The sequence below is a fragment of the Loxodonta africana genome, chromosome 4 (genome assembly GCF_030014295.1).
Source record: "Loxodonta africana isolate mLoxAfr1 chromosome 4, mLoxAfr1.hap2, whole genome shotgun sequence".
Lineage (NCBI taxonomy): Eukaryota > Metazoa > Chordata > Mammalia > Proboscidea > Elephantidae > Loxodonta > Loxodonta africana.
The window spans coordinates 96,776,808-96,800,900 of NC_087345.1; the positions used below are offsets into that span (position 1 = coordinate 96,776,808).

General features: G+C 38.0%; 1 protein-coding gene across 5 annotated transcripts in view; it reads right to left on the minus strand.

The window, feature by feature from the left end:
* ARID2 (AT-rich interaction domain 2) overlaps window positions 1-24,093 on the minus strand; it is a 232,164-nt gene that overhangs the window by 66,876 nt on the left and 141,195 nt on the right. For 4 of the 5 annotated variants that reach the window (XM_064284350.1, XM_064284354.1, XM_023555540.2 and 1 more), the window contains 9 exons: window positions 15,689-15,755; window positions 15,347-15,597; window positions 14,864-14,960; window positions 14,568-14,777; window positions 13,619-13,786; window positions 7,154-7,235; window positions 5,134-5,268; window positions 4,321-4,517; window positions 1,192-4,058 (listed from right to left, as the gene is read on the minus strand). In XM_064284350.1, the coding sequence (XP_064140420.1) occupies window positions 1,192-4,058; window positions 4,321-4,517; window positions 5,134-5,268; window positions 7,154-7,235; window positions 13,619-13,786; window positions 14,568-14,777; window positions 14,864-14,960; window positions 15,347-15,597; window positions 15,689-15,755 (4,074 nt within the window). The remainder of the gene's footprint in view (window positions 1-1,191; window positions 4,059-4,320; window positions 4,518-5,133; window positions 5,269-7,153; window positions 7,236-13,618; window positions 13,787-14,567; window positions 14,778-14,863; window positions 14,961-15,346; window positions 15,598-15,688; window positions 15,756-24,093) is intronic. The other variant, XM_064284353.1, reaches the window with a different exon arrangement.

The following is a 24,093-nucleotide window of genomic DNA, read 5'->3' on the forward strand; positions in this document are numbered from 1 at the left end:
GCACTTAACTGCTGCACCACCAGGGCTCCTTTTTCCACCAATAACTCAATATTAATTACTGCCATTCCAAAGTATATACTAAAGAATATCTAACCTATTTAGGTACTTTGAAATAGACCTAGACAATATTAACATAAAATAAAATTCCATTAAGCCTAGAGCAGCACTATCTGGCTTTATCCATTCACATGAAGAAAGACAAATATTAGTGGCTGAACTATTCTGAAGCAGGGACTCTTCTTTTTGTTCTTTCATCTTCTAACTCCCACCCCCTTCATACAAAGATTCATCGTTGTGAGCTGTCATCACTGTAAGCAGAGAAAGAAATTCAAGCCAAAAGAGGGCTAGCAGAGTTGGCAATAGTCTCAGAAGAGACAGGGATAGACTCTGGCTCTTAAGTAATTAGGAAAGAGAAAGAGGCGTGACCCAGAAATAGGTGAGAGACAACTGTTCGTTGAGTCCCCGGTCTCAGTGGAAACAGCATTATTACGACTGTCCTTAAATTCTTTATCGGCTGACTGAACCTCCAACTCAGTAGCAGTGATCCTAGGAAACACTTTTATTTACTGGGTGTGCAAAGATGGAATATTAAGTATTAAAAAAGGGAATAACAGAACACGACAATAAAGCAAAAGAATAAGAAACACAGAATTATGATTATCAGAACAGCTAGAAAAAAAGAAATTATAAACTAATTTTTTTTAAGAATAAAGGAAACTAATTCAACACATAAATGTAACAAGGACACACTTGATAAAGTTCTTACAGGATTCATCCTTTATATAAAAACATCCTCAAGTCAAAGTCAAATACAGAAATCCTCTTTTGGAGTACTCTTAGCAACCCCCCAGTGAACTCCAGAAGAAGGCCAAGATACATTTTCAAAAGTCCCCAGAAGATGTTAGATTACTAAGTGCGTCTTTATTTTGGGTATAGAAAATTACTAATATGGGTCTATAACAAAACTGAAAGAATCTTTAAATAATGTGCTAAAGAACTGAAAACTTTAATATTATAAAAATCAGAAAAAATAAAAAAAGGAGCACAACAGTGAGTATGTAGGTGAGCTGACACCGTAACTTTTCAAGGTGAGACACTGGAGATATATCGCATTAGCAAAAGGTAATTTCTAAAATCATATTTACAAATTACGATTTTCCTAAGATGAAAAGTGATAGTAGAGTGACTTACCTGTGGGACCACATTCTGTACGTATGTTGGTGGATGCTGCTGTTTTTGCTGAACAGCACTTTCTATTGCTACTTTAGCTACAGTGCTTGGATCTGCTCCTGCTGGCACAGCCACCATTGTTGCACTACAGCCAGCATTGTTGGGGTCACTGATTGTAACAATTCTAACTCCTACTTTATTTGGAATTCCTGTGACTGTTTCCCTATCATTATCCTCTGCTGGCCTCTTTACAGTTTTGCATTCTGCTGTGCCATTTGCAGACCGAACGTCAGATGACAGGGCAGGAGACTGGGATGCTCTTGATCCTGAGTGGGGAACTGCTATGATCTGATGCCCCTGTATAACAGAGGTTGTAGAATGCGGTGAGACAACTACACTTGGGCGTTGCTGAGGCACATCTGAATTCAAACTTGAAGCTAGAGGTCCATTAGGCAAATCAGTACCACTACATTGCTGTGTTGCCACATTTGAAGCCTCCTGGATACTGCACACAGATGGCGAGCCACCCAAAGTTAATATAGGTCCATTAGAAATTCTTTCTAGTTGATCACCTTTGGCAGTATCTTGCTGAGTGGCATCTAAAGTCCCTTGTGGTTCCATCGGAGATATCTCACCATTTCCTACATGATTGGAAGCTTTGTGATTTGGAATGTTTTTGCTTAAATGAGAACCATCTCCTTTGTCAAAATCACAGATTCCATTGACTAAGGATTTTTTCAAATCACTTTTGATATCCTGCATGTCCATTTGTTCAGAGTTTTGTTTTCCAGATGCTCCATTCTCGCCTAATTCTAATGATGGCCCATTACTGATTAGTGAGCACTGATTAGCCTCACTTTGAATTTTCCCTGAGTTTGAAGGAGGTAGACTTGAGTCACTGTACTTTCTCCCATTTAAAAGACTTCCCACCTGCATTTCATTTTCCTTTGTATCCCCATTGCTGGTGTTCATAGCTCCTCGTCGGCAGGACGGGTTCTCCATGACTTCAATTTTACGTTCATGAACATGTAAACCTGTAGCTTCCTTTGCTTCCTCCTCCTTTTGGCAAATTATTTTATCACCTTTGAATGGGGGAGTAGCAGTAGTACAGGGTGATTGTCCAGCTGGAGATGCTTGAGTGGCTGGAAGTGGTTGCACCTGAAGTCCAACTCCTGCCTGTGTTCCGCTCATGGTAATTCCTGCTGAAGCAATGAGCTGAGTTGCATTTCCCTGACTCACAGTTGCAGTTGCAAAACTTGTATTTGGCACAACTGTTATGGTTACCTGGTTGCCAGAAGTTCCTTGGAAAATGGTTGCTGGACTATTTGAGATCAGTGGGCCTGGCAATATCTGTAAGTTCGAGATGGGCACGGTTTGTACTCCTCCTGTGGGTGGCATTGCACTTTGGACCAACTGAACATTTTGCTGCCCAACCAACAGCTGCTGAGCTGGAGTTTGCCCCTGTACTCCAAAACCTGCTGCTTGGTTATTGGCCACCTGATAGACCACCTGAGGGCTAGGAGCTCTTGCATTATTAGGGGGAGGAATCTGTGGAGCTGGGAGAATAAGCTTACCACCTGGAGTTGAAGGACCACGCTTTGGAAGCAGCAACTGTTTTATTAGACTCGACTCACCAGAAGCAGGCTGACTAACCCCTGCGTTCGTTTGCTGTGGCTGAACTTGCATCTGTACTTGTTGTGGCTGCTGAACTTGTACTTGTACCTGCTGTGGTGGGGGTGCTGGTGAAAGCTGCTGCTGTTGCTGCCTTTTCACAGATAGCATTTGACTGACCGTAGGAGGTGGTCCCTGTGATTGAGGGGTGGAAGATGAAGATGACATGGCAGTAGGGACTTGGTTACTAGTAGCTGGGACAGGTGATGGTGAAGAAGATGGAGTTATGTTTGGTTGTCCAGTTAGCTGAACTGTCTGACCAGCTGGAAGAGCTGCTGGATTAGCAAGAACAATTTGGTGAATGGCTGGTGCATAAGTTTGACCTTGTTGAGCTGGCTGGCTTACAATCACTACACTTTGTTGAGTTGGCTGCTGTGGTTGTTGAATAGGCTGCTGTACTACCGTTGATTGAACTTGCTGAGAAGGGACAGGTTTTGGTGCAATGTTCTGAAACCCTACCCTTGAGGGTTGTGGACTTGGGACACCAGCAATGGTAACCATTTGTCCTGTAGCTACCTGAAAATTCTGTACTGAAGTTGCTGAAACAATATTGGATGCAGAAGTTGTGACATACTGTGGAGGTGCTATGATAACAGTGTCTTGTGGCTGGCTACCAGCTGATGTCTGTTGAGATGAAGTTTGCACAGGCTGGGGTGATGTGGTGATTAACTGCTGACCCTGTGAAACTGTAGAAGTACATGCTGGTATATTCTGTACTCTGCCAAATATATGACTCTGTGGTACAGCTTGCTGAATTACCGTAACAGGAGTGCCTGAAGGTATCTGTCCTGGTACCACTGTGTGTAATGGAGACTGTTGTGAAATCACAGATGGATGATGAAGCAATGTTTGAGAATTTACAACTGTAACAGGCTGTGGCCCCGTACTATGATTCTGAACCACAGAACCCTGTGTAGCTCCTCCTCCAACAGCAATACTAACAGGAACTGCTGTCTGGGGTATAGAATTCTGGATTACTGTAGCCTTAACGACTTCACAAGGAATTGGAGCTTTATTCTGAATGACAGTCACCGGAGCACTTTGCTGCTGGTGGGTATGAACTGAAGGATTTGGTGGAATTCTGGAAACAGTCTGTGCCACAGTATGAACCCCCTGTACTGGAAAAGACATTTGTGTTGCAGTCAAATTTGAAGATTGGTTGGTAACAGGCGTCCTCTGGAAATGATTTCCTACAGTTTGTGGTCCGTGAGGGATTCCTGAAAATATGGATAAAAGGACAAAATTCTGAATGAACCAGAAAGCTAAAGTAAAAATTATTTTACTTAATATAAGAGAAAATTGTTTTAAGAAATGAACACCTAACAGCTTTGAATCATATCAATATGATAAAACAGTAGACCAAGTAAGAAAACACTACTGGAAAAAGAAGAAAAACTTACACACTGACATGCACATAATATACATTTTCATTTAGTTTTTATTACTAAATTAGCATTATTTAAAATACAATAAAAATACCCGCAGGTGAAGGAGTTGGAGATACATCAGGAACAGAATCAACCCGAACAACAGGAGTAGAAGCTGGTTGCTGCTGATAGTACATCTGAATGGGAAGTGGTATAGCCCTCCGTTTTACCCCTACTACGTGAATATGCGCCTGCCCATTGTTACTGGAATCCTCCACTCTCTTCACGGTATGATTTGGAAAGACCGTTCTGTCAAGGATACATATGCTCAATTAGTTTGGAAAACTAGCATAACAGCAGAATACAGTGACTTCTAACACAATGTTAACATGAACAACAGGAGTACATTCACTTGTTACTTATATATGAACCGGTACGATTCACAGTTATATTCTTCAAGGTCAGGGAGCAAGGAAAAATAAAGATTAATTCTCTCACTTCTAAAATTATTATTTATTAACAGTGTTGTTGGGCTTTAAACAATTTCACCTCATAACAAAAATGCTGCATGTAGGCAATACTTATTTTATAAACTTTGCAAAATATCAAAAAGCCTTAATATTTTGAATCTACAGTATTAGTATAGACTATTATTCAGAATTAAAAAGGGAAAAAGTCATGTCTTGAACATATAAAAATAGATTAAGAAAAAAGTGATTTCTTCTTTTTCTTTCTCTGACAAACCACATAATGTTCAAACACAAAAACCAGTTGTGATTTCTGAAATTCTCTTTAACCTAACCATATAAAATTTCAAATAGCTAGAGATATTTAAAGCTAGATAGATATTTGGTATTTTCTCTAAAGAACAAGAAGTGCAGCAAGTGATATAAATGAATTTTACTTAAATTTAAAGGCTTCCTACCTAAGACATTTATAAAATCCAGTTGATGTTAGGATTCCACCACGAGCTAATTTACTGCAAGTTGAGAGGTATTCAGAATACATTTCTGCTCGAGAGACAGAACAATCTGGATTGACTTCGAAATGAGCATTTAGCCTAAAAGAGGAGAAAAATAAAAGGCATTATGCAATATACCACAGGAGACTCCATATTTAAATATACTAAAACCATTTAAAGGCAAGGTGTTATAAATTAATAATTATACTTACTAATCAAATTTCACTATCTGATATGTTATTAGCAAAAATACATGCTAGGCTTCAGACAGACTTAATCAAACAAAAAGAGATTAGCTACTTAATCATACTTATTTTACTACAAAAACTATCATTACCAACAAACATAAAAATTATTTTCATATCCCAGTGAAGGCAGGGTTGGTCTGGTTACAGCAAATATTCTATAGAAAATAGTTTTATTCAGTGAATATCTACTCAGGTTCCTGTCTAGTAATAATCATAACAGAATGTCCTGATTATGAGCTATTTCCACTGGAAATCAGGAAAATGGTGGTGGTGGTGGGAACAGTGAATTAAGGCTAAGCTTTTCATGACTCTTGGGTCAAATTCCCTCCTTAGGAAAAACTTACCTGAATTTGTCAACTATTACCTAAAAAAAAAGACATTTCCCATTCTACACACTCCCAACCCTCAATTCAGAACACTTTTATTTCCTAATCCATTATAAACTATTTCAAACTTTAGTTTGTCTTTCTTTCTTAAAGTAACTTCCATCTGGAAGTTGGGATTGGAGGCCTAGTTTCCCCTATAAAACTATTTCTAGAACTCACTGTACATATCAGGCCAAGTTAACAGCTGCTTATATAATAATTAACATTATGATGAAATAATTGTAAAGTAATTCCCTCTTCTACTACCTCCCCCTTTGCAAAAGAACCAGTGGAAATGTGCAACCAGGATTTATAAGATCAAATCTGTATCTAAAAATACATATATTTTATAGTGGTTGTGGTATATTTTCCAACTTCCATAATCCTTTCTGTATCAAGATTTTGAAAAAGACTGGATATAAAACTTCATTTTGGTTTCAATGTAAAAGATAAACATTTCCCAATATTATTGGAAGAGGTTCATCAAGTATAAAGGATTATGGTGTAAAAATAAAGTGAAGAAAAATCACCAAATAATTAAAGATATCTAACACCATTAACCTGACTTAAGAAAAGTATAAATGTCTGAAGAAAACTGTCATAGAAACAAAGATATGAAAACACTAAAAATATGGAACAGATGCTAACAAGGGGATGAAATGGGGAACAAATAATATTAAAGAATGGGAGAAAAGGGGTCAAGGAAAGACATTTTAAAACTCGATGCATCATTGGTCAGTGAGGTTATACTTCAATCTGTTAATCTTCTAAAAGAATTAAAGCGGTACTTCATAAACAATGTTGAAGCAGCTATACATAGCAAAAGAAAATCTAATCAGGTCACACCTTCCCCACAAACTGGCTGAGATATCACTGCTCAATTTTCTCAACAAAGTAGTGATTTCAAGTTGTTTATTTCAAGGTAGAAACATTGGCTAGTCTATCATTTTATTAGTTTTCACTTACTACTCACAAAAAGGCAAAATTAACTATCAATGAGCAACAAGTTTTTGCTTTTGGTGAGGAAGACGGCATATTTAATGACAAAATCTGGCTTTATTTTCTTAAAGTCACTTCAATGCAATTTTAACCAATATTAATTTAAGAAAAATAAATTTTATAATCTCACGAACCTTATTTTCGCCAAAGAAAACTTTCTAACACAAAATTTAATCTCAAAATAGTACAATCTGATAAAATTCTAGTCAAAGTCTAATTTAATTCTGAAGATTCTGATGAATATTTTTCAAATTATTCCAACACACAAGTGAAGTGATTTTATTGTCCTTTATTATATAAAGAATATTCTACTCTAACAAAAAAAAAAAATTCTTCCCAAGGGTGAAGCCTTAATAGAAATAAACCACTTACCACTGACAAGCAAACTTCTCACTATCTATTTCCACTATTCCTGGAGGTGGACCAACATGCTGTGCTACAACTGCTCTGGAAGCTAAAGAAAAAGATACATTAGCTACATCATTTTTTAAAAACTTAGTCACTATCTGTCATATTCAGTTCATAGATACTGAACAAATTAACAGTCACAAATAATACCTTTAAAAAGTTGTATAAACTTGAGAAACTAATATATAATGGAGCATGGACTGTGCCAGGCACTGTTCTGAAATGTTTTATATAAATTGCTTTGTATTCACAATCATTCAAATGATAATAATATTGATGAATACTGGTAAATAAATAAATAAATAAATTACTTTTTCCTACGGGCCAGACACTGAGTTAAATACTTTTACTTAAATCTTCTGTGAGGTAGGTACAGATGAGGAAACCGATACTTCAAGTAATTAAAATAACTAGCCCCAGTTCACACAGTTCAACACATCAATAAATAAGCAGCTCTCAGTTTAGTTACAGAATTGCCTTTAAAAGGTAAAATTTTAAAAGCAGATTGCAACAGAAATTATAACTGCACTTTTAAATACTCAAGTTTATTATTCACTCTATAAGTGGCATATAAAAAATTTCTAGAATAAAATGAACAAAAGCCAAACTAAGTTCTATGGTCAAGAAAAGGTTTTCATACATTACTTTTCATGGGGAAAAAAAATATCAGTTGTAATAATAATTCTGAAGTATATTTTTTTGTCCCGAAAGAGGCAAAAAGTTTTACAAAAATGAACTAGCTGTTAATCTAACTACACATACAATTTCTAAGATTTTTCTAATGTCATATTTTAAGACAATTTCAAGGCTAATGAATAAATGAAGTGAATCATCTATTTTTTCCTAGCAAGTTCAATAGATACGTAGAAAAAGGAATGCATTATCTTTTCTTCTCTGCTATGCTATACACAGGAACTAATGAAATCACAAAAAATATAGGACATCCACTTAGTCATATTATAATAAATCATAAAGATTAATCTATCTATAGATAAAAACAAGTTATTTTACTTTTCACCACTGAATCAGCAATATTTTTGTAGTTTTAAAACATATAGAATGTGCCTACTTTTTCTCAGATGACATTTTAGCAAACTTCTTAGAGCCCTCAAACAGCATAAATGCACTTCTAAAGTATTGGAACTAGAGGAGCTCCAGGACATGCTTAATCTGTGTATGATTTGAAGCAATCTTGATCTTTGATCAAGTACCCAGGCTTTTATTGGGATAATAGCTAGTAGCAGATATTTAATGAACATTTACTCTGTATTAAGCAATTTACATTTACATTATTTGTTTTAATCTTCTTTATAAGCATAAGCTTAATTACCCTCATTTTGGAAACCCTGGTAGTGTAGTGGTTAAAGCTAGAGCTGCTAAAAAAGGTTGGCAGTTTAAATCCACCAGGCACTCCTTGGAAACCATATGGGGCAGTTTTACTATGTCCCATAGGGTCGCTATGAGTGGAATCGACTTGATGGCAACAGGTTTATTCTCATTTTACACATGAGAAAACTCAATCTCAGAGATTAAGTTCCTGGTCCATTCACCCAGGAACATATGGTGGGGATAGCAGAGCTGGGTATAGCTCAAAAGTGTTCTTTAAAGGAGAACCTAATAATTAGAACCAAGCCATCTCACGGCTGGCAACTGAGGCTTATCTTTTCTTCTTTTACCTTGGTGACACTATTACAGAAATTAGGGCCTTTCTAGGGCCTGACCCCTATGTAGAAATCTCCTTCCCTTTTCTTTGTCACTTATATTATGAAAGAGTATCCCATAGTCATACTGAAACCTACTAGTATCAATTTAACAATCAAGAAATTATGTTAAAATTATGAGAAACTTTATAAACAATGTATAATGCAGAAGAAGCAAATTAAGTATATAAACTGTAATCATATAATTTCTATTAAAATTGTTAAAAACTGGAAGTATTGCCCTCAGGATATCTGAAGACATTCCAAAGGATACATAGTCACTCACAGCTTTAAAGGAATCAATTTCCAGGTACTCAACTTTTGTACTTACTACCTCCTAAAACTGCTTTGCCTGAGAGTATTACCTACCCTTTGATAACTGCTCTTCTCCTTGGTTACTGAAAGGCATTCACCCATCCTTTATAGTATTGTGGGATTATGGTTAAATGCATCACTCAGGAGCCAGAGAGGATGGCTCCAGAGGTACCTCACTCACTAGCTGTGTAACCATGGGTGAGCTGAGTAATGTCTCTGTGTATAAAATGGGAAAAAGTAACAGTACACTGATCTTATTGTTATATAACAGTTTAACAGTACACTGTTATAAGGATTAGAGAAGTTTATATGTAAATCACTTAAAACAAGGGCCGGCACATAGTAAGTACTATACAAATGTTAGCTGTTATTACTATGGTGTATTTCTCTAAGTTAAAAAAAAAAAAAACCAACTCTGGAACAACAAAGGGAGGATTAGAACCATTACTGTCCACAAAGGCTCTTTTATCAAAGGTCGTATGGTAGGGCTTCCTGTCTATTCCAGTGTTTTATGTATTACTATTAAGGGTAAAGCTTGACATTAGAAATTATGTATTCTGGCCCTTTGTGTGTTCTGAATTCGGATATATTATAGAGTGGTGATAATTTTTTCCTCAAGTACTGTCAAAGAGTACTTTACTTTTGAGAGTCCTGTGCAAGTAAAGCACAGATAATTTTTTTTAATATGGAAGGCGGTGGCATTTCATTTCATCCAGATAAAAACTCATGGCAATGTTAACTACGATCAGAATTCTGAAGGAAGGTTGATGTGATGAAACACATATTAATGTGCTTTCTTGAACTGAAAAACAAAATCATATTTTTTCTAACACAAAGCGAGTTTGAGTAAGCAGATATTTTTTGACAATAAAGACTAGTATCATTGGTTTGGTTATATGGTAGACATTTCCCATAAATTGAATGAGGTAAATCTCAGTGCCAGGGTTTTGACAAAAATGTATTCAAAGCACATGATCAAAGGATTTTATCAGAAAATATTGTATTGGTCTTGATACGGACAATATTTCAGTTTTCCTAACTCATGGTCCTCAAATGTAGTCCCTAGACCAGCAGCATCAGCATCTCATGGGAACTTGTGCAAGTTCTTGGGTCCTACCTGAATCAGAAACTCTGGGTATGGAGCCCAGCACAATGTATCTTAATAAGCCCATCAGGTGATTCTGATGCACCCTAAAGTTTGAGAACCAGTGTGCTAATATTTTCTGAATAAACTGGGTTAAACAAAAGAGTAACAAGTATAATGTATAGTCAAGTCTTGTTATTATCTTTTTGCTATATTATCAAGAAACTGTCTTTAATGGCTGAGCAAAAAACACTTTGGCAAGTCAGGGCAATTGTCAATTCTTTGATTTCAACAAAACTGAAGAATTCAATTAAAGTTGTCAGCTGATCATTAAAAATAATTTTAATACTTTTTTTTGGAATAAGCTCCATCTTCATCTGCTTATTTATGTAAAATGGATTTTTAAATATACATCTATAAGAAAGAAAAACTAGGGACAATTAATGCTGAACCCCGTTTCATTCTAGCAGTAAATAGTATTCAACCAGAAATGAGTTGGATGAATAGTTTCCAGAGAACTAGGGGGAAACATCCCATCAATCTCATTAAGACATGCACTTCTGAAAATTTTACTACTTGTTTAATAATTATTTATAAAACTTTGTAATACATTTACTATTGTAGGATGTACTGTTTATTACTAACACCTGTAATGATAATTTTTAAACACTTAGAACCCTGCAGAGTAGTTGGGAATTGAAAAACCTTTCAAAGCAGAGTAGTAAAACAGGGTAATAAGTAAGACTTTAAAGCATAAAATGAATTACATTAGGGTAAAATTCTGTGAGGATATCAGAATATGAATTCATCTATAAAGAGGGATATTGCAAAATTTCTGATAAGAGCTTGTATGTTTTTTAAATGGCTAATAATAAGTGTCAAGATTCCAGTATATACAAAAACTATTATAACTATTCTACAATATCAAATTTAATATACATCAAAAGACACATTCTTTGCAATTATTTAAGTTGTGATGAAATTTAGATCTTAACCTTAAAATGAGTCAAAGTATACAGAAATTTTCGCAGCAAAGAGGCAGGTGAGCAAAAAGTTTAAAGATGACCATTCTATAAGAAACCAGTGTTAAACTATGGGGGGTGGGGTGGGGTGGGAGGGAACTATAAAGGATAACTGATCAAACAATTAAAAGCTGTCAAAGAGTGAGCAAGTAATAATGTGCTTACCAGCTCAAAAAGGAACTCTTTTTGGTCTTTAGAGGCCGATTCCCACCTCTATCAATGAACTACTACATACAGAAGTCACAAGATCTCAATGTTTAATTTTGTCCATTTGGCAAATGAGGATCAACTCTTAGGTTGGGGTTGTGCCTTCATTTATTAAGGTCAAAGGCATTGGTAAGGCCAAAGGTCAGACATAAGGCAAAAAGAGTAACTTTCATCAAAATCATCCTTGAATATTCCTCAAATGCGCCATTACAATTCAGTGTCTTCACTGACAATTTATCAATTCTTCTCTCTGTTAGTTTCTCTATGGCCCTCAATTAATTTAGTCAGTCTTCAATTTCTTCTTTGAGGATATCAATGTATCTTCATTACGCACTTAACTGGCAGCATTACTGTTCCATTTCTTGTCAAGGTTGGGAAACCATTAATATTCTGACCATAGATTCCCCAATATGCAATGAGTGTTTAGTATCTGCTGCCTGTGAGTGAATGCTCATTCAGTAGACTGACAATCAAAATTACCTATTTTTTTCATGCCTTCTATTATTTGTTCAAGGAGCCCTGGTGGCACAATGGTTCAGCACTCAGCTGTTAACCAAGAGATCAGCAGTTCAAACTCACTAGCCACTCCGTGGGAAAAGACCTGGTGATCTGCTCCCTTAAAGCTTACAGCCTAGGAACACCTATGGGGCAGTTCTCTGTTCTATAGGGTCTCTAGAAGTCAGAATTGACTCAACAGCACACAACAACAACCAACAATTATTTGTCCCGTTTGCTAGTTGAATTCAAGTTACCACATGATACATCTCTCCTGTGTACTTCAGAAAGACATAATGGAAATTCATAAAATAAGGGATATACATTACATATTTTGTATAAATAGAAAATACAACTTTAATATTATGAAGTGGAGCCAAAGACAGATTGAGACCATGATTGAATGTGTGGTGACCAGACAACTGGGAAGAGATGATTAGAGTCTCAACCTACTCCTAAGCACTATCAGTTAAAGAGGCCAGCATATTTAGGAGGACTCAACAAGATTTGATGAGCCAGTGGATATGGTGGTTAAAGATTAAGGATCAAGAGACTTTTGGTTTGGGGGTAGCTGAGGAGGATGAGAAGGAACTGAATGTATTTCTAGGTCGAAAGGAAGAAGCAGGTAAGGAATGAGAGGTTTAAGATATGGGGAAAGGAGACGGGAAAGATTCAGCATTAACATCTCTTCCAAGACTAGAGGAAGGTGAAAGAGAATGAGTTCAGATGCTACTAAGTTTCTAAGTGAAGGGGTAAGACACTGAGGACTTTCATGTCAGATGGCCTTCATATCGCAAAGTGAGAGGTGAGAGATGAACTGAGAAAACAAGCATACTCCATTCAAAGAGAGGTGTCTTGGGGAGAGGAGGAGGAGGAAGGTCAGGTAATACAAAAAGATGGATCGTTTTTCTTAGGACAAATGAAGGTAGAGAAAGCACTCTACAAGAAGCTGAGAGTGCTAAAATATAAAAATGAACAAGGAGAAAAACGTCCAAGGCCTGAAGAGAAAGGTAGTTACTAGATAGCCCTGCATTATAATTAAAGAGATTTGAGTCAAAGAGAATTGAGCCAAGGGTCCCTAAGACAGGTGCACATGCGCAGGCATGCATGCTGGTATGTATGTGTGTGTTTGTGTTTACGTGTATGCATGTGTGTCTGCTCCTAGGTTCTGAATCTATGTGGCACTGGGTCTAAGAGTTAGGCGTATAATGTGTATTCTCATGACCACTTGAGAGTATTATAAGGTAATATACGATTATCCCATTCCTGGTATGTCAACTTTGCATGACCAAAATCACACATAATACCCGACTGGGCATTTCTTATTGCTTTTATATTGTGAATAGCTAGTCCCTCATACTCTCCTCCAAACCTTTCTCAATACGATTTTTTTATTACACTATCCTTTCCTTTCCCTGTGTTTGCCTTAATACTGCTGCTCTTGGAATGTTTAATGGCTAAGAGATTAGAGTACATATTCAAATTCTACTTTGGCCTACTCTGATATAAAGTATCAGTTCCCTATATTACACATTTAAATGTATGCTTAGTATTAAATCTTACACACCAATAACCATTCTGGAAAAGATTATGTAAAAACACTAACCTGGGGCAGATGCTACATGGGTCTGGGTTTGGACTTGTTCTACAGCTTGTGGCCTAATTTCAGATAAAACTTGATGACTGGAACTTGGATGTTCGACGAGTTTTACTGCAGCTAGTGCATCAGGACCAAACATCTGAATATCCATAGAAACCAGACACACTAACATGTCTAAAATAAATAAATATCCAGCAGTTATTAGTCAGTATTATTATAAAACAATGTCAATGCTGAAGAATATATATGTTGTACAGAATACTGGTTCTCAAATGCCAGTCAGTCCATGAATCATTGTATATCAGAATTACCTGTGGATCTTTAAAAAAGATTTTTACCCTCAATCTTTAAAAACTGATTTATTAGATCGGGAGAGGGGACTAAGGCATCTATAAATTTTTTTAAGTTTCCCAAGTGATTCTGATGTGTAGCCAGATATAGGAACCACAGATTTTTAAAATGACATTTTAATTTTTCAACAGCTGTAGTTTTCAGACTAAATGTTACCTCTGATTTTAGTATTTATACCTAAGAAAAAATATTTTTATCACTGAATAAAATGGTAATATGGTATGCTACAGTAAGTAGATTTAAAAACAACAACACATTAAGGCGGTGAGTTCACTGATTTTAAGGATATTAGTACTATCAGCAACTTCCAGGAACAGGAGTAAGCTTGTTTCACTCAGCTTTTGTTGCTTACTAGTAGTAGATGACCATCTGAAACAAGCAGAACTGTTTCCCAGAAAGCCAAACAGAGCAGGTTTATAGATTTTAAATTTGATATATAGTAACTAAAATAAAGATAAGGGCAAACAATTGTCTCTGAAGGAGTAAAGACTCCTCAAAATAAAATGGTAAACCCCAAATACCAATTGTGATTTTTGTATAGCACCATATTAAATATTTTCACTCAACAAAGTAAATGTTTTTTTTTTTTTTTAATCTATCTTACCTATGCTCTTTTCTACTTTTGCAATTTTTGTGCAAGCGACATCTCCCATTTCTGTGAGCATATATAGCACCTCAAGTGTCGAGATTACGAGCAGCACATCAGGTAAAGTGAGATGACAAATGATCTCTCTGTATGAGTCCTGATCCACATATTCACAAATTAAAACTCCATTATCTTCCGCTTTGCAAAGATTTCCCAAAATTTCCATGCCTGAAAAGGGCATACACACTTGTATTTTAACAAATGATAAAAACTTGGGATACTTTAGACAGTGAGAAACTTAAGTGAGCACTCACCCCTCATCTTTAAAAACCTATCCCTTGACATTAGGCATTTTGTAACAGTATGAAACATCAGATGAGTAGTTTTGAAATCAACAGGGTCCAATAAAAGCTGGGAAAAAAAGAAAAGAAACCATTGTTGAGATAGGCTTCTTTCAGTGCTGTATATTCCAAATTAAATTAAAATGAACAAAACAGTGTTGAACAACTTTTTAAAATGTAATTATTATGAGGATAGTCCTCACTACACTTAAAGCATCATTTCAAGTATTTCTTTTTTCCACAAAAGTGTTGATACAGGCAATCCCTGGATTTTGAACAAGTTCCGTTCCTAAACCTAAGTCAAATCTATATGAAAGGGACAGTTAGGTAGGCTAGTAACTAACATCAGTTAGTCAAATGTTTGTTTTAGTATATACTGTATCTTTCTATGCATAAAAAAACATTAAACACTTCTACCTACAAAAATTACTTCAAGGAACTGTGTCACATGCTTACCTCGGCTGCAATATTTCCTAATGTATCAAGGCCCAGCTGCCTTAGAGAAATAAAATGACTATGTGCAGAAAGCAACAGAAAACGAAGACAAGTACGATTAGCTGCCAAGAGCTTAACATTGCCCTCCTCAAAGGAAAGATTTCGCAAAATCACTGCAATCTGAAGTACCCGCTGTCCTTCAATATCGTTAATGCCCAGCTTTCGAGGTGGATGAAATAAAGATTCCCAAATCCATTCTCCTGATGTACCTTCTGCAAAAGAAAACACACATATTTTATTGAAATTTGTAATTTATTATTATTGATATTTCAAACTTTAGAAATTTCGCACTCACTGACTTACCATGAGACTTATTTCTGTCAGAAATGAGGTCACGTACTTCATTATCATCAACAATGTCTTTCCAAAACTGTAATGAAAAATTATTATACTGAATTCTGACTATTTGAAACAACTATTGCTTTACAAATAGTAACACATACCATAAAGCTGTAATATTTCTACTTTTTTTCCCTTAAAGTTATTGTGGATATCATTACATTCTATATAAGGTTCTTTTACATTCTAAGCTACTGGTCTCAGAAGGGAAACCCTGGTGGCACAGTGGTTAAGTGCTACGGCTGCTAACCAAAAAGCTGACAATTTGCATTCACCAGGGACTCCTTGGAAACTCTATGAGGCAGTTCTACTCTGTCCTACAGGGTTGCTGTGAGTCGGAATCGGCTCGACGGCAATGGGGTTTTTTTTTTTTTAGTCTCAGAAGAGGTCCTCAGGCTTCACCAGACCACCAGGTGATCTACAGTGCAAAAAAAAATGCATGTTAAACATTTCATAATGCAATAAAAAAGATAATCTAGGCGTACGAAGAAAAAGATAATATTCAATAATCAAAAAAACAGAGCCACAGGGAATTCAAATAACAAAGATAGCAGAAATGGAATTAAAAATGACCATGGATAATAAATTCAAAGAAATATGACAAGATAAAAAATTCTGGCTAAGAAATCGAAACTCTAAGAAAGAAACCAAATGGAAATCCTAGAACTAAAAGACATAACAAATGAAATTAGGGACTCAAAGGATGGAATTAACAAATGAGCAGATCTAACCCAAGAAATTAGTGAACAGGAAGAGATAGCAGAAGAAAATATCAAGTTTGAAGCAAGGACACACAAAAGGATGAAGGGAAAACACCATAAAACCCACAAGGGACACAGTGAAAAGTTCTAATGTTCAATTAACACCAGTTCCTGAGTGTGGTGCAATGGATCGCTTTTATATGACCTTTCTTGCCATGGTCTTGTAACTCCTACCAAACACTTGGGTGGGGCTATAAAAATAAGGTGCTTGTAGCCCACTAAGGGGACTGGATAGCTTGCAGATAAGGTACATGGCACCTTGTGGGGGTGGGACCATGCAAATAAGGTACATGGAACCCTAATGAGGGGATTGGTAAATTTTGCCATCCTGTTAGACTTAAAATGAGCCATCTCAGAGGCAAAAATGGGGGAACTGACTACAACAAAGGAGAAGGAGCAGATCATGTCCTTTTAACCCAGGGCCCCTGTGCCAAGAACCTCCTAGACCCAGGAGACAGAAAGAGAGAGATGTAACATTGGAGATGGCAAAAGATGGTGAGAAGGAACAGCAGAGAAACAGGAGCAGCAGCACCAGAAGACTGGCACGAAATGGGGCAGCAGGCTTCCAGGCCCACAGAGTGAGAGAGGTGAGTGCGTTCTGGCCAAGGCTTACTGAGTAGGGTGCATCTGAACACTTACTGACAGAGCTAAAGAGCTTTATAACACTTGCCAGAGCAGACAATAGGCCAGATTGAGGGGCCAAGGGCCTAAAGGCCAAGGGCTAGAGAGAGGCCTGCCTGTGGACATGGCTGAGAAGAGGCTGTCCTGACCAAAGACTGCATCCTGTTCCTGATCCTGAATTGTAACCTGTTACTTCTTTAATATACCCCGTAACTTAACCGTCAGTATGGTGTACGAGTTCTGTGTGGCCACTGCTACTAATTATTAAACCCAGCAGAGTAGAGAGTGCCATGTGAGGAGCAAATGGTGTCAGAACTGGAAAAAAGATAGTAGAGAGGAGGATTGTCTGACCTCTGCCTCACAGGAATCAGCTATGGGCTGCTGATGCTGATAACAATTCTCTCTCAAGTTAGATGAGGAGGTCAGATGCCTCTGCCACACCATTTTTACAGCTGGTGTCAGAAGTGGGACTCACTGCAATGGCTCGAAACTCACAGGAACATGGGACATTGTAAGAGACAGAATGAAGGGGTATAGGAAATGAAACTTATGATTCTTAGTTAGTTACTTTGGTTGTTACCTATAATGGCTAAAGGAAAAGTAAGAGAGACTATTCTACAGCTAAGCGAGGAAAAGCCACTCATGGAGTGGCTTGGGGCAAAAGCCATGCCAGTTAAGCAAGATGACTGATGGGGGCCAGGGTCTTCTCGTTCTACCCAGCCAGAGGTCCAAGGCCATATGCATATGAATGAGAAGATAGTCCAGGGGTAGAGAAGACGAAACTGAAATGTTTTAAAAAGGGTTATGTGTTTACCTGAATGTACTATGGGTAGTTAATGTTTCTTCTAACCAGTGTTACAAAACAGACCTAAATGTATAATGGAAATGAATACTGGGTATTACAAATTAGCGAGAGCGTAAAATGCTGCCTTCAGCCAACAGCTGATTGGATATGCAAAAAAGGGAGCTGGGGTTTGCTCCAAAGAAACATAGGCTGTTGGTCTGAATAGAGTAGCCCTGTGGATAGAGTATTGGGGGCTTAGGTAGAAAACCTGAGCCCCACCCAGGAAATTTACATTTGAAAAGACAAGCAGACCTACCCAGAACTGCTGAGACAGCAGGAAATTTGCATAAGAACCTGTAGGGGGAAAAAAAACGACTGCTTTGCTTTCTGAATTTCAAACAATCAGTTTGCCATTGGATGCATTAAGGCATGAAACGTCAGCGCCCACCAGAACAACCCCCTTCCAGGACTAGAAGTTAAAGGGAGCAGTAGAGTGGAAAGCCTGGTATGCTCGCTCACTTTAAGTGACCACCTGGGGCCAAGAGATGAGCGGAAGTTGGGGAGATGCAGCAATTAAAAGACGGGTTGAGTTTGAACATGTTCCACTGGCACCCGCCAGTGGATGAGGGGAGCAGAGCTGGGTAGTCTGAAGTGCATGGACTGTGTGGACTCCTGAGCCTACAGGAAGTACCTGTTAATATAGCCCATGGGAGCTGGGGATGAGAGACAGAAGGTGCTGGCTGGCCTGAAGTGCAAGGACGTATGTGGACACGCGAGGCTACAGGTGGTACCCACTGATCCAGCCCACAGGCACTAGGGATAAGCTGACCAGAACCCGACCGAATGAAGTGAAAGATGTTCGACATCATTAGCTGGTGCAGACTGCTGCAACATGATGGCTTGCTCTAGACTGGATTTTTCTTATGGATGCAGAAGCTCCAAGTTCCAATCAGAATAGAAGATTCTTCGTATTAAGAAACACACTTGTCTCCTCAGAGTACTGCTTTGATTAAACACTGCTGATCTAAAATGGGGGGAGATAAGGCATGAAGTGGCTGGCTTACATGCTTTGTAGGTGTGCTCACATTCAAAATAAGGGAGACAAGGGAGGATTCCCACTGAATAGTTTCCTCTTTTCCTGATGGGTCTGGGGAAGAGAGGGTTGAGGAAGATGCTGATAGGACTATTTGATTCAGGTTGAGTGTTGATTATTAACAGGGTTAACTATGATTGTAAAAACTGTAACTGTAGAAATTGTAAGTGTAAAAGTGTAGACTAAGGGGGAGGCACTACTGGACTGGAGTACAGTGACTGAACCTAAAACTTTTATTGCATTAATCGTCTCAAGGAAACTCTGGTGGTGTAGTGGTTAAAAGTTACGGCTGCTAACCAAAAAGGTTGGCAGTCTGAATCCACCAGGCGCTCCTTGGAAACCCTGTGGAGAAGTTCTACTCTGTCCCATAGGGTCGTTATTAGTCAGAATCAACTCGATGGCAATGTTTTTCCCTCCCCAGTCATTACAGCCAACAGCATCAGGTGCCCAAACTCCAGCTACAAAACCTACCCACCTACACACTCTAGGGGACAGAGACATTCCTTCCACCTAAGCACTCAGGGACAGCTATCAGCCCCTTACCTTGCTCAGCACACAGCCCCCTACTGCAACATACCTGTGCCTGCTCCAATCACCCCTATGTAGCCCTGCCTGTCTTGGATTGTAGGTGAGAGCTTGCACCACATACTTGGTGACCTACAGCCTGGACACCTGAGCTGAATCCACATAAGAAATGTAAACAAACTCCTGGGCTCACACACCTAGTAGCAGCTCTAACCACCTGGTGACAGGATATGAGAGCTTCAAAGATGCCAATAATCAAAGTAGCTCACATGCCCAGCCTATTTAGCCGTATCAAAGGAAAACAAAACAGTAAGGAAACATACAATAAACAAATATAACAACTTATTGATGGCTCAGAGACAACAGTCCATATCAAATCACATAAAGAAGCAGATCAAGATGGTTCCAACAAGTGGCCAAAACAAAGAACCAGGAAACCTTCTGGAGAAAGAGAAGGTCTTGGAATTACTGGAGGTAGAATTCAGAAGATTAATACACACAACTCTTCAAGAGATCAGGAAGCAGACAAGTCCAAACTCAGACCAAGCCCGGGGACATACAGACAAAACGACAGAGGGATTTAGGAAAGCTATACAAGATCAGAACAACAAATTTAACAGGATGCTAGAATCCACAGGGTGACAGCAAATAGAAACCTAAAATACTAACAATAAAATTTCAGAATTAGACAACTCAAAAGAAACTCATAGGAGCAGAACTGAGCCAGTGGAAGTGAGACTTAGTGAGGTTGAAGACAAAGCATTTGACACCAATTTATTTGGAGAAAAGTCAGAGGGTGGCCATGGTGCAATGGATTGCTTTTATATGGGCTTTCTCACCAAGGTCTTGTAACTCCCACCAAATGACTGGGTGGGACTATGCAAATAAGGTGCTTGTGGCCCACCAAAGGGATTGGATAGCTTGCTAATAATTTGAAAAGGTGCATGACACTCTTGTGGGGTAGGACCATGCAAATAAGGTTTATGGAACCCTAAACAGGGAATTGGTATGTTTTGCCACCCTACTAGCCTTAAAATGAGCCATCCCAAAGGTGAAATAGGGGGCACCTGACTACGACCAAGAAGAGACAGGAGAGGAGCATGTCCTGTGGACCAGGAGTCCCTATGCTGAGAACCTCCAATACCTGGGAGACAGAGAAAGAGAGAGCTATAACACCAGAGACAGTGAAAGACAGCAAGAAGCGGCAGCAGAGAAATGGCAGTATCAGAACCAGGATGCTGGTACAAGATGGAGCAGTGGGCCCCTGGCCTACGAGCCAGGTGGTTCCCAGTGGGTATGCAGACCCAGGGAGCAAGAGAGCTGAGTGACTTCAGGCCAAGGCTTACTGGCAGAGTTGGGTGCCCCTGGGAACTTACTGGTGGAGCTAAAGAGCTTTGTAACACTTGCCTGAGAAGGGCAGAGGTCAGGCTGAGAGGGTAAGGGCCAGGAGAGAGGCCAGCCTACAGGCAAGGCTGAGAAGAAGCTGTCCTGATCAAAGAACCGTATCCTGAATTGTAACCTGTTACTTACCTAACAATAAACCTCTTAACTACAGATATGGTCTGAGAATTCTGTGTGGCCACTGCAATGAATTATCAAACCCAGCAGAGAAGTAGAAAGTTCCTTGGGAGGGATGGCTGGTATCAAAATTGGTAAAAAGGTTGAGGGTGAAGGCTTATCTGGCCTCTGCCTCATAGCAATCAGCCTTGGGCTGTTGATCCTGATAATGACTCCCCTCTCTCCTTGTTAAGTTAGAAAAAGAGGTCTGACACCCCTGCACCAACGTTTCTACACTGAGGATGGAGAGAGAATGGGGCAGAGACAATATCTGAAGAGCTAAGGACAGAGTATTTTCTAAAACAATTAAAAGACATCAACTTTAATAAGCACTACAAACTCAAAGAAATATTAAAAAAATATGTTTAGGCACATCATAAGAAAACCCTGAAGAGCAAAGACAAAGAAAAAATTTTAATTGTAGATAAAGGAAAAAAAAAAAGGAAAGATTACCTTAAAAAGGACAACAAATGAAATGACAGCAGAATTTGTAACGGAAATAACAGAGGTCAAAAGACATGGATATCTTCTCAGTGAAAGAGAAAATATCAACCTAGAATCGTTATAAACTGAAATTGTTTTTAAAGAGTGAAAGTGAAATAAAGACATTTTCTGACAAAAACCGAAAAACTTCATTACCAGAAAACCTGCACTAAAAATAAAATAACATAAAAAAACCATAAATGTGGTTAAATAAAAATGAACATTAAATGTATAAAACAGAAAAGTTAATGTCTTACAGGGTAAAAATACAGACCAAATTAAAATTTAGGAAAATTACTTTGAAGAGACTTTACACTAACTGTAACTGGTACCACAATGTCCTTTGGTGTCACAAACGATTTCAATGGACCACTAAACTAAAGGTTCATGGTTTTAAGTCACCCGGCAGCACTGTGGATAAAAGTCTGGCAACTTGCTTCCATGAAAATTTCAGCCAAGAAAATCCTATGGAGCAGTTTTACTCTGTAACACATGGGGTTGCCATGTGGTTTTTTTTTTTACTACCAGGCTTATCCTGACTGTTATGGATTTAACTGTATCTCCCCAAAATATGTGTTGGAACCCCAACCCCAGTGCCTATGGTTGTAATTCCATTTAGGAATAAGACTTTCTATGATATGGAAATCCTGGTAGTGTAGTGGTTAAGTGCTATGGCTGCTAACCAAAGGGTTGGCAGTTAAAATCCACCAGGTAATCCTTGGAAACTCTATGGGGCAGTTCTACTCTGTCCTATAGGGTCGCTATGAGTCGGAATAGACTCGATGGCAGTGGGTTTGGCTTTTTGTTTCTTTTTTGTTATGATATGAGGCAATATCAGTGCAGAGTGTGTCCTAAACCTAATTACTTCTGAGATATATAAAAAGAGCAGATTACAATGCAAGCACAAATCAGGACAAGATGGATTCCACATGAAGATCGACAAGAGCATGAGAAACCTGGAGTTACAGAAGCTGAAAAAGACAATAATCCACTCCCCGCCCCCCTCACCGCTTCAAGAGAGATTTCACCTACATCTGCTGCCCTGATTTTGGACTTCCTGTTTTCTGAAATGTGATAAAATAAATGTATGCTCTTCAAAGCCACCCACTTGTGGTATTTGTGTTACAGTAGCACTAGAAAACAAAACCATAAACCAGTATAAACAAGACAATTGTTTTCAGAGATTAGACAACAGGCAGTGCGCCTGATAGCAAATGTTGAGTGAACGGAAACAAATGAGATGAGCCCAGTGAATGCCACAGATTTCTAACTGAACACACTTTCTACACTATGGTTAAAAAAAAAAAAAGGGAAGGGAAAACTAAAGAGATTATACATGTTGCTAGGTTGAGGAGACATATACGAGTTCAGTGAAATTAAGACGGTTAGAATTTGCAGAGCAAATCTGTAGAAAAGGAGGGGGTGATGCAGAGAAAAATGAATCTGCAAAAGGATCACCTTAAGTCTACTGCTTAGTACTAGACTGCACATGTGTAGGGCAAAAATCCGTAATACTAGGCACCCCTCAAAGGAAGGGGGGAGAACTACCATATTTTTGGTAAATAATGCGCCCATACATACAACATGCATAGAGTATCTACGAAAATAATGCATGAAGGGGGTTGGGTTCGCAGTTGCAAAAAAAAAAAAAAAAGTATAACGCATACATTATTTGCATAAAAATATAGTACTGGGAAGTTTTCTGCTGAACAATTCTCAGAAAGTTGATTATACTCCAGCTCACTGAAATATATCCCAGAAAATAACACTTCAGGAGTATGAATAAACTACCCATAAAGAAAAGGCTAGTTTCTATCTGCCACGGCAAAGCTTAAAAACAATCCTCCAAAGGATCAAGACGATCCATATTATCAATTAATAGTCTGCTAGAACAAAATTCAATATTCTTGAAAGACAACAAAATTCGGACACTTAACAAACAATGCAACACTTAAAATATCCATGTCTAACTAAAAATTGCCAGACATATAGAAAAACTGGAAAATGTGACCCATAATCAGGAGAAAAATTAGTCAATAGAAACAGACTCAAAAGTAATAAAGATGATGGAATTAGTAGACAGGGACTTTAAAACAACTATTATTAAATATACTCAAAGCATTTAAAGGGAAATATGAACATAATTAGGACAGAAATGGATGATATAAAAGAAAACTAAATGGAACTTCTAAAACTGAAAAACATAACATCTGAAATGACAAAAAATTGATACATAGGCTTAACTAGGGCAAAAAAACGAGATGAAGAAAAAATAGAAACTTTCCACCATGAAGTATACAGAGAAAAAGAGTAAAAAAGTTAACACAGCCTGAGTGACCTACAGAATAATATCAGTGGTCTAATATATGTGAGGAAATCTGGTGGCGCAATGGTGAAGAGCCTGGCTGCTAGCGAAAAGCTCAGTGGTTTGAATCCACCAGCCACTCCTTGGAAACCCTGTCCTAAAGGATTGCTATGTGTCAGAATCAACTCAATGGCAAAGGGTGGGTTTCTTTTTTTTTTTTAAATACATATATAAATGTAG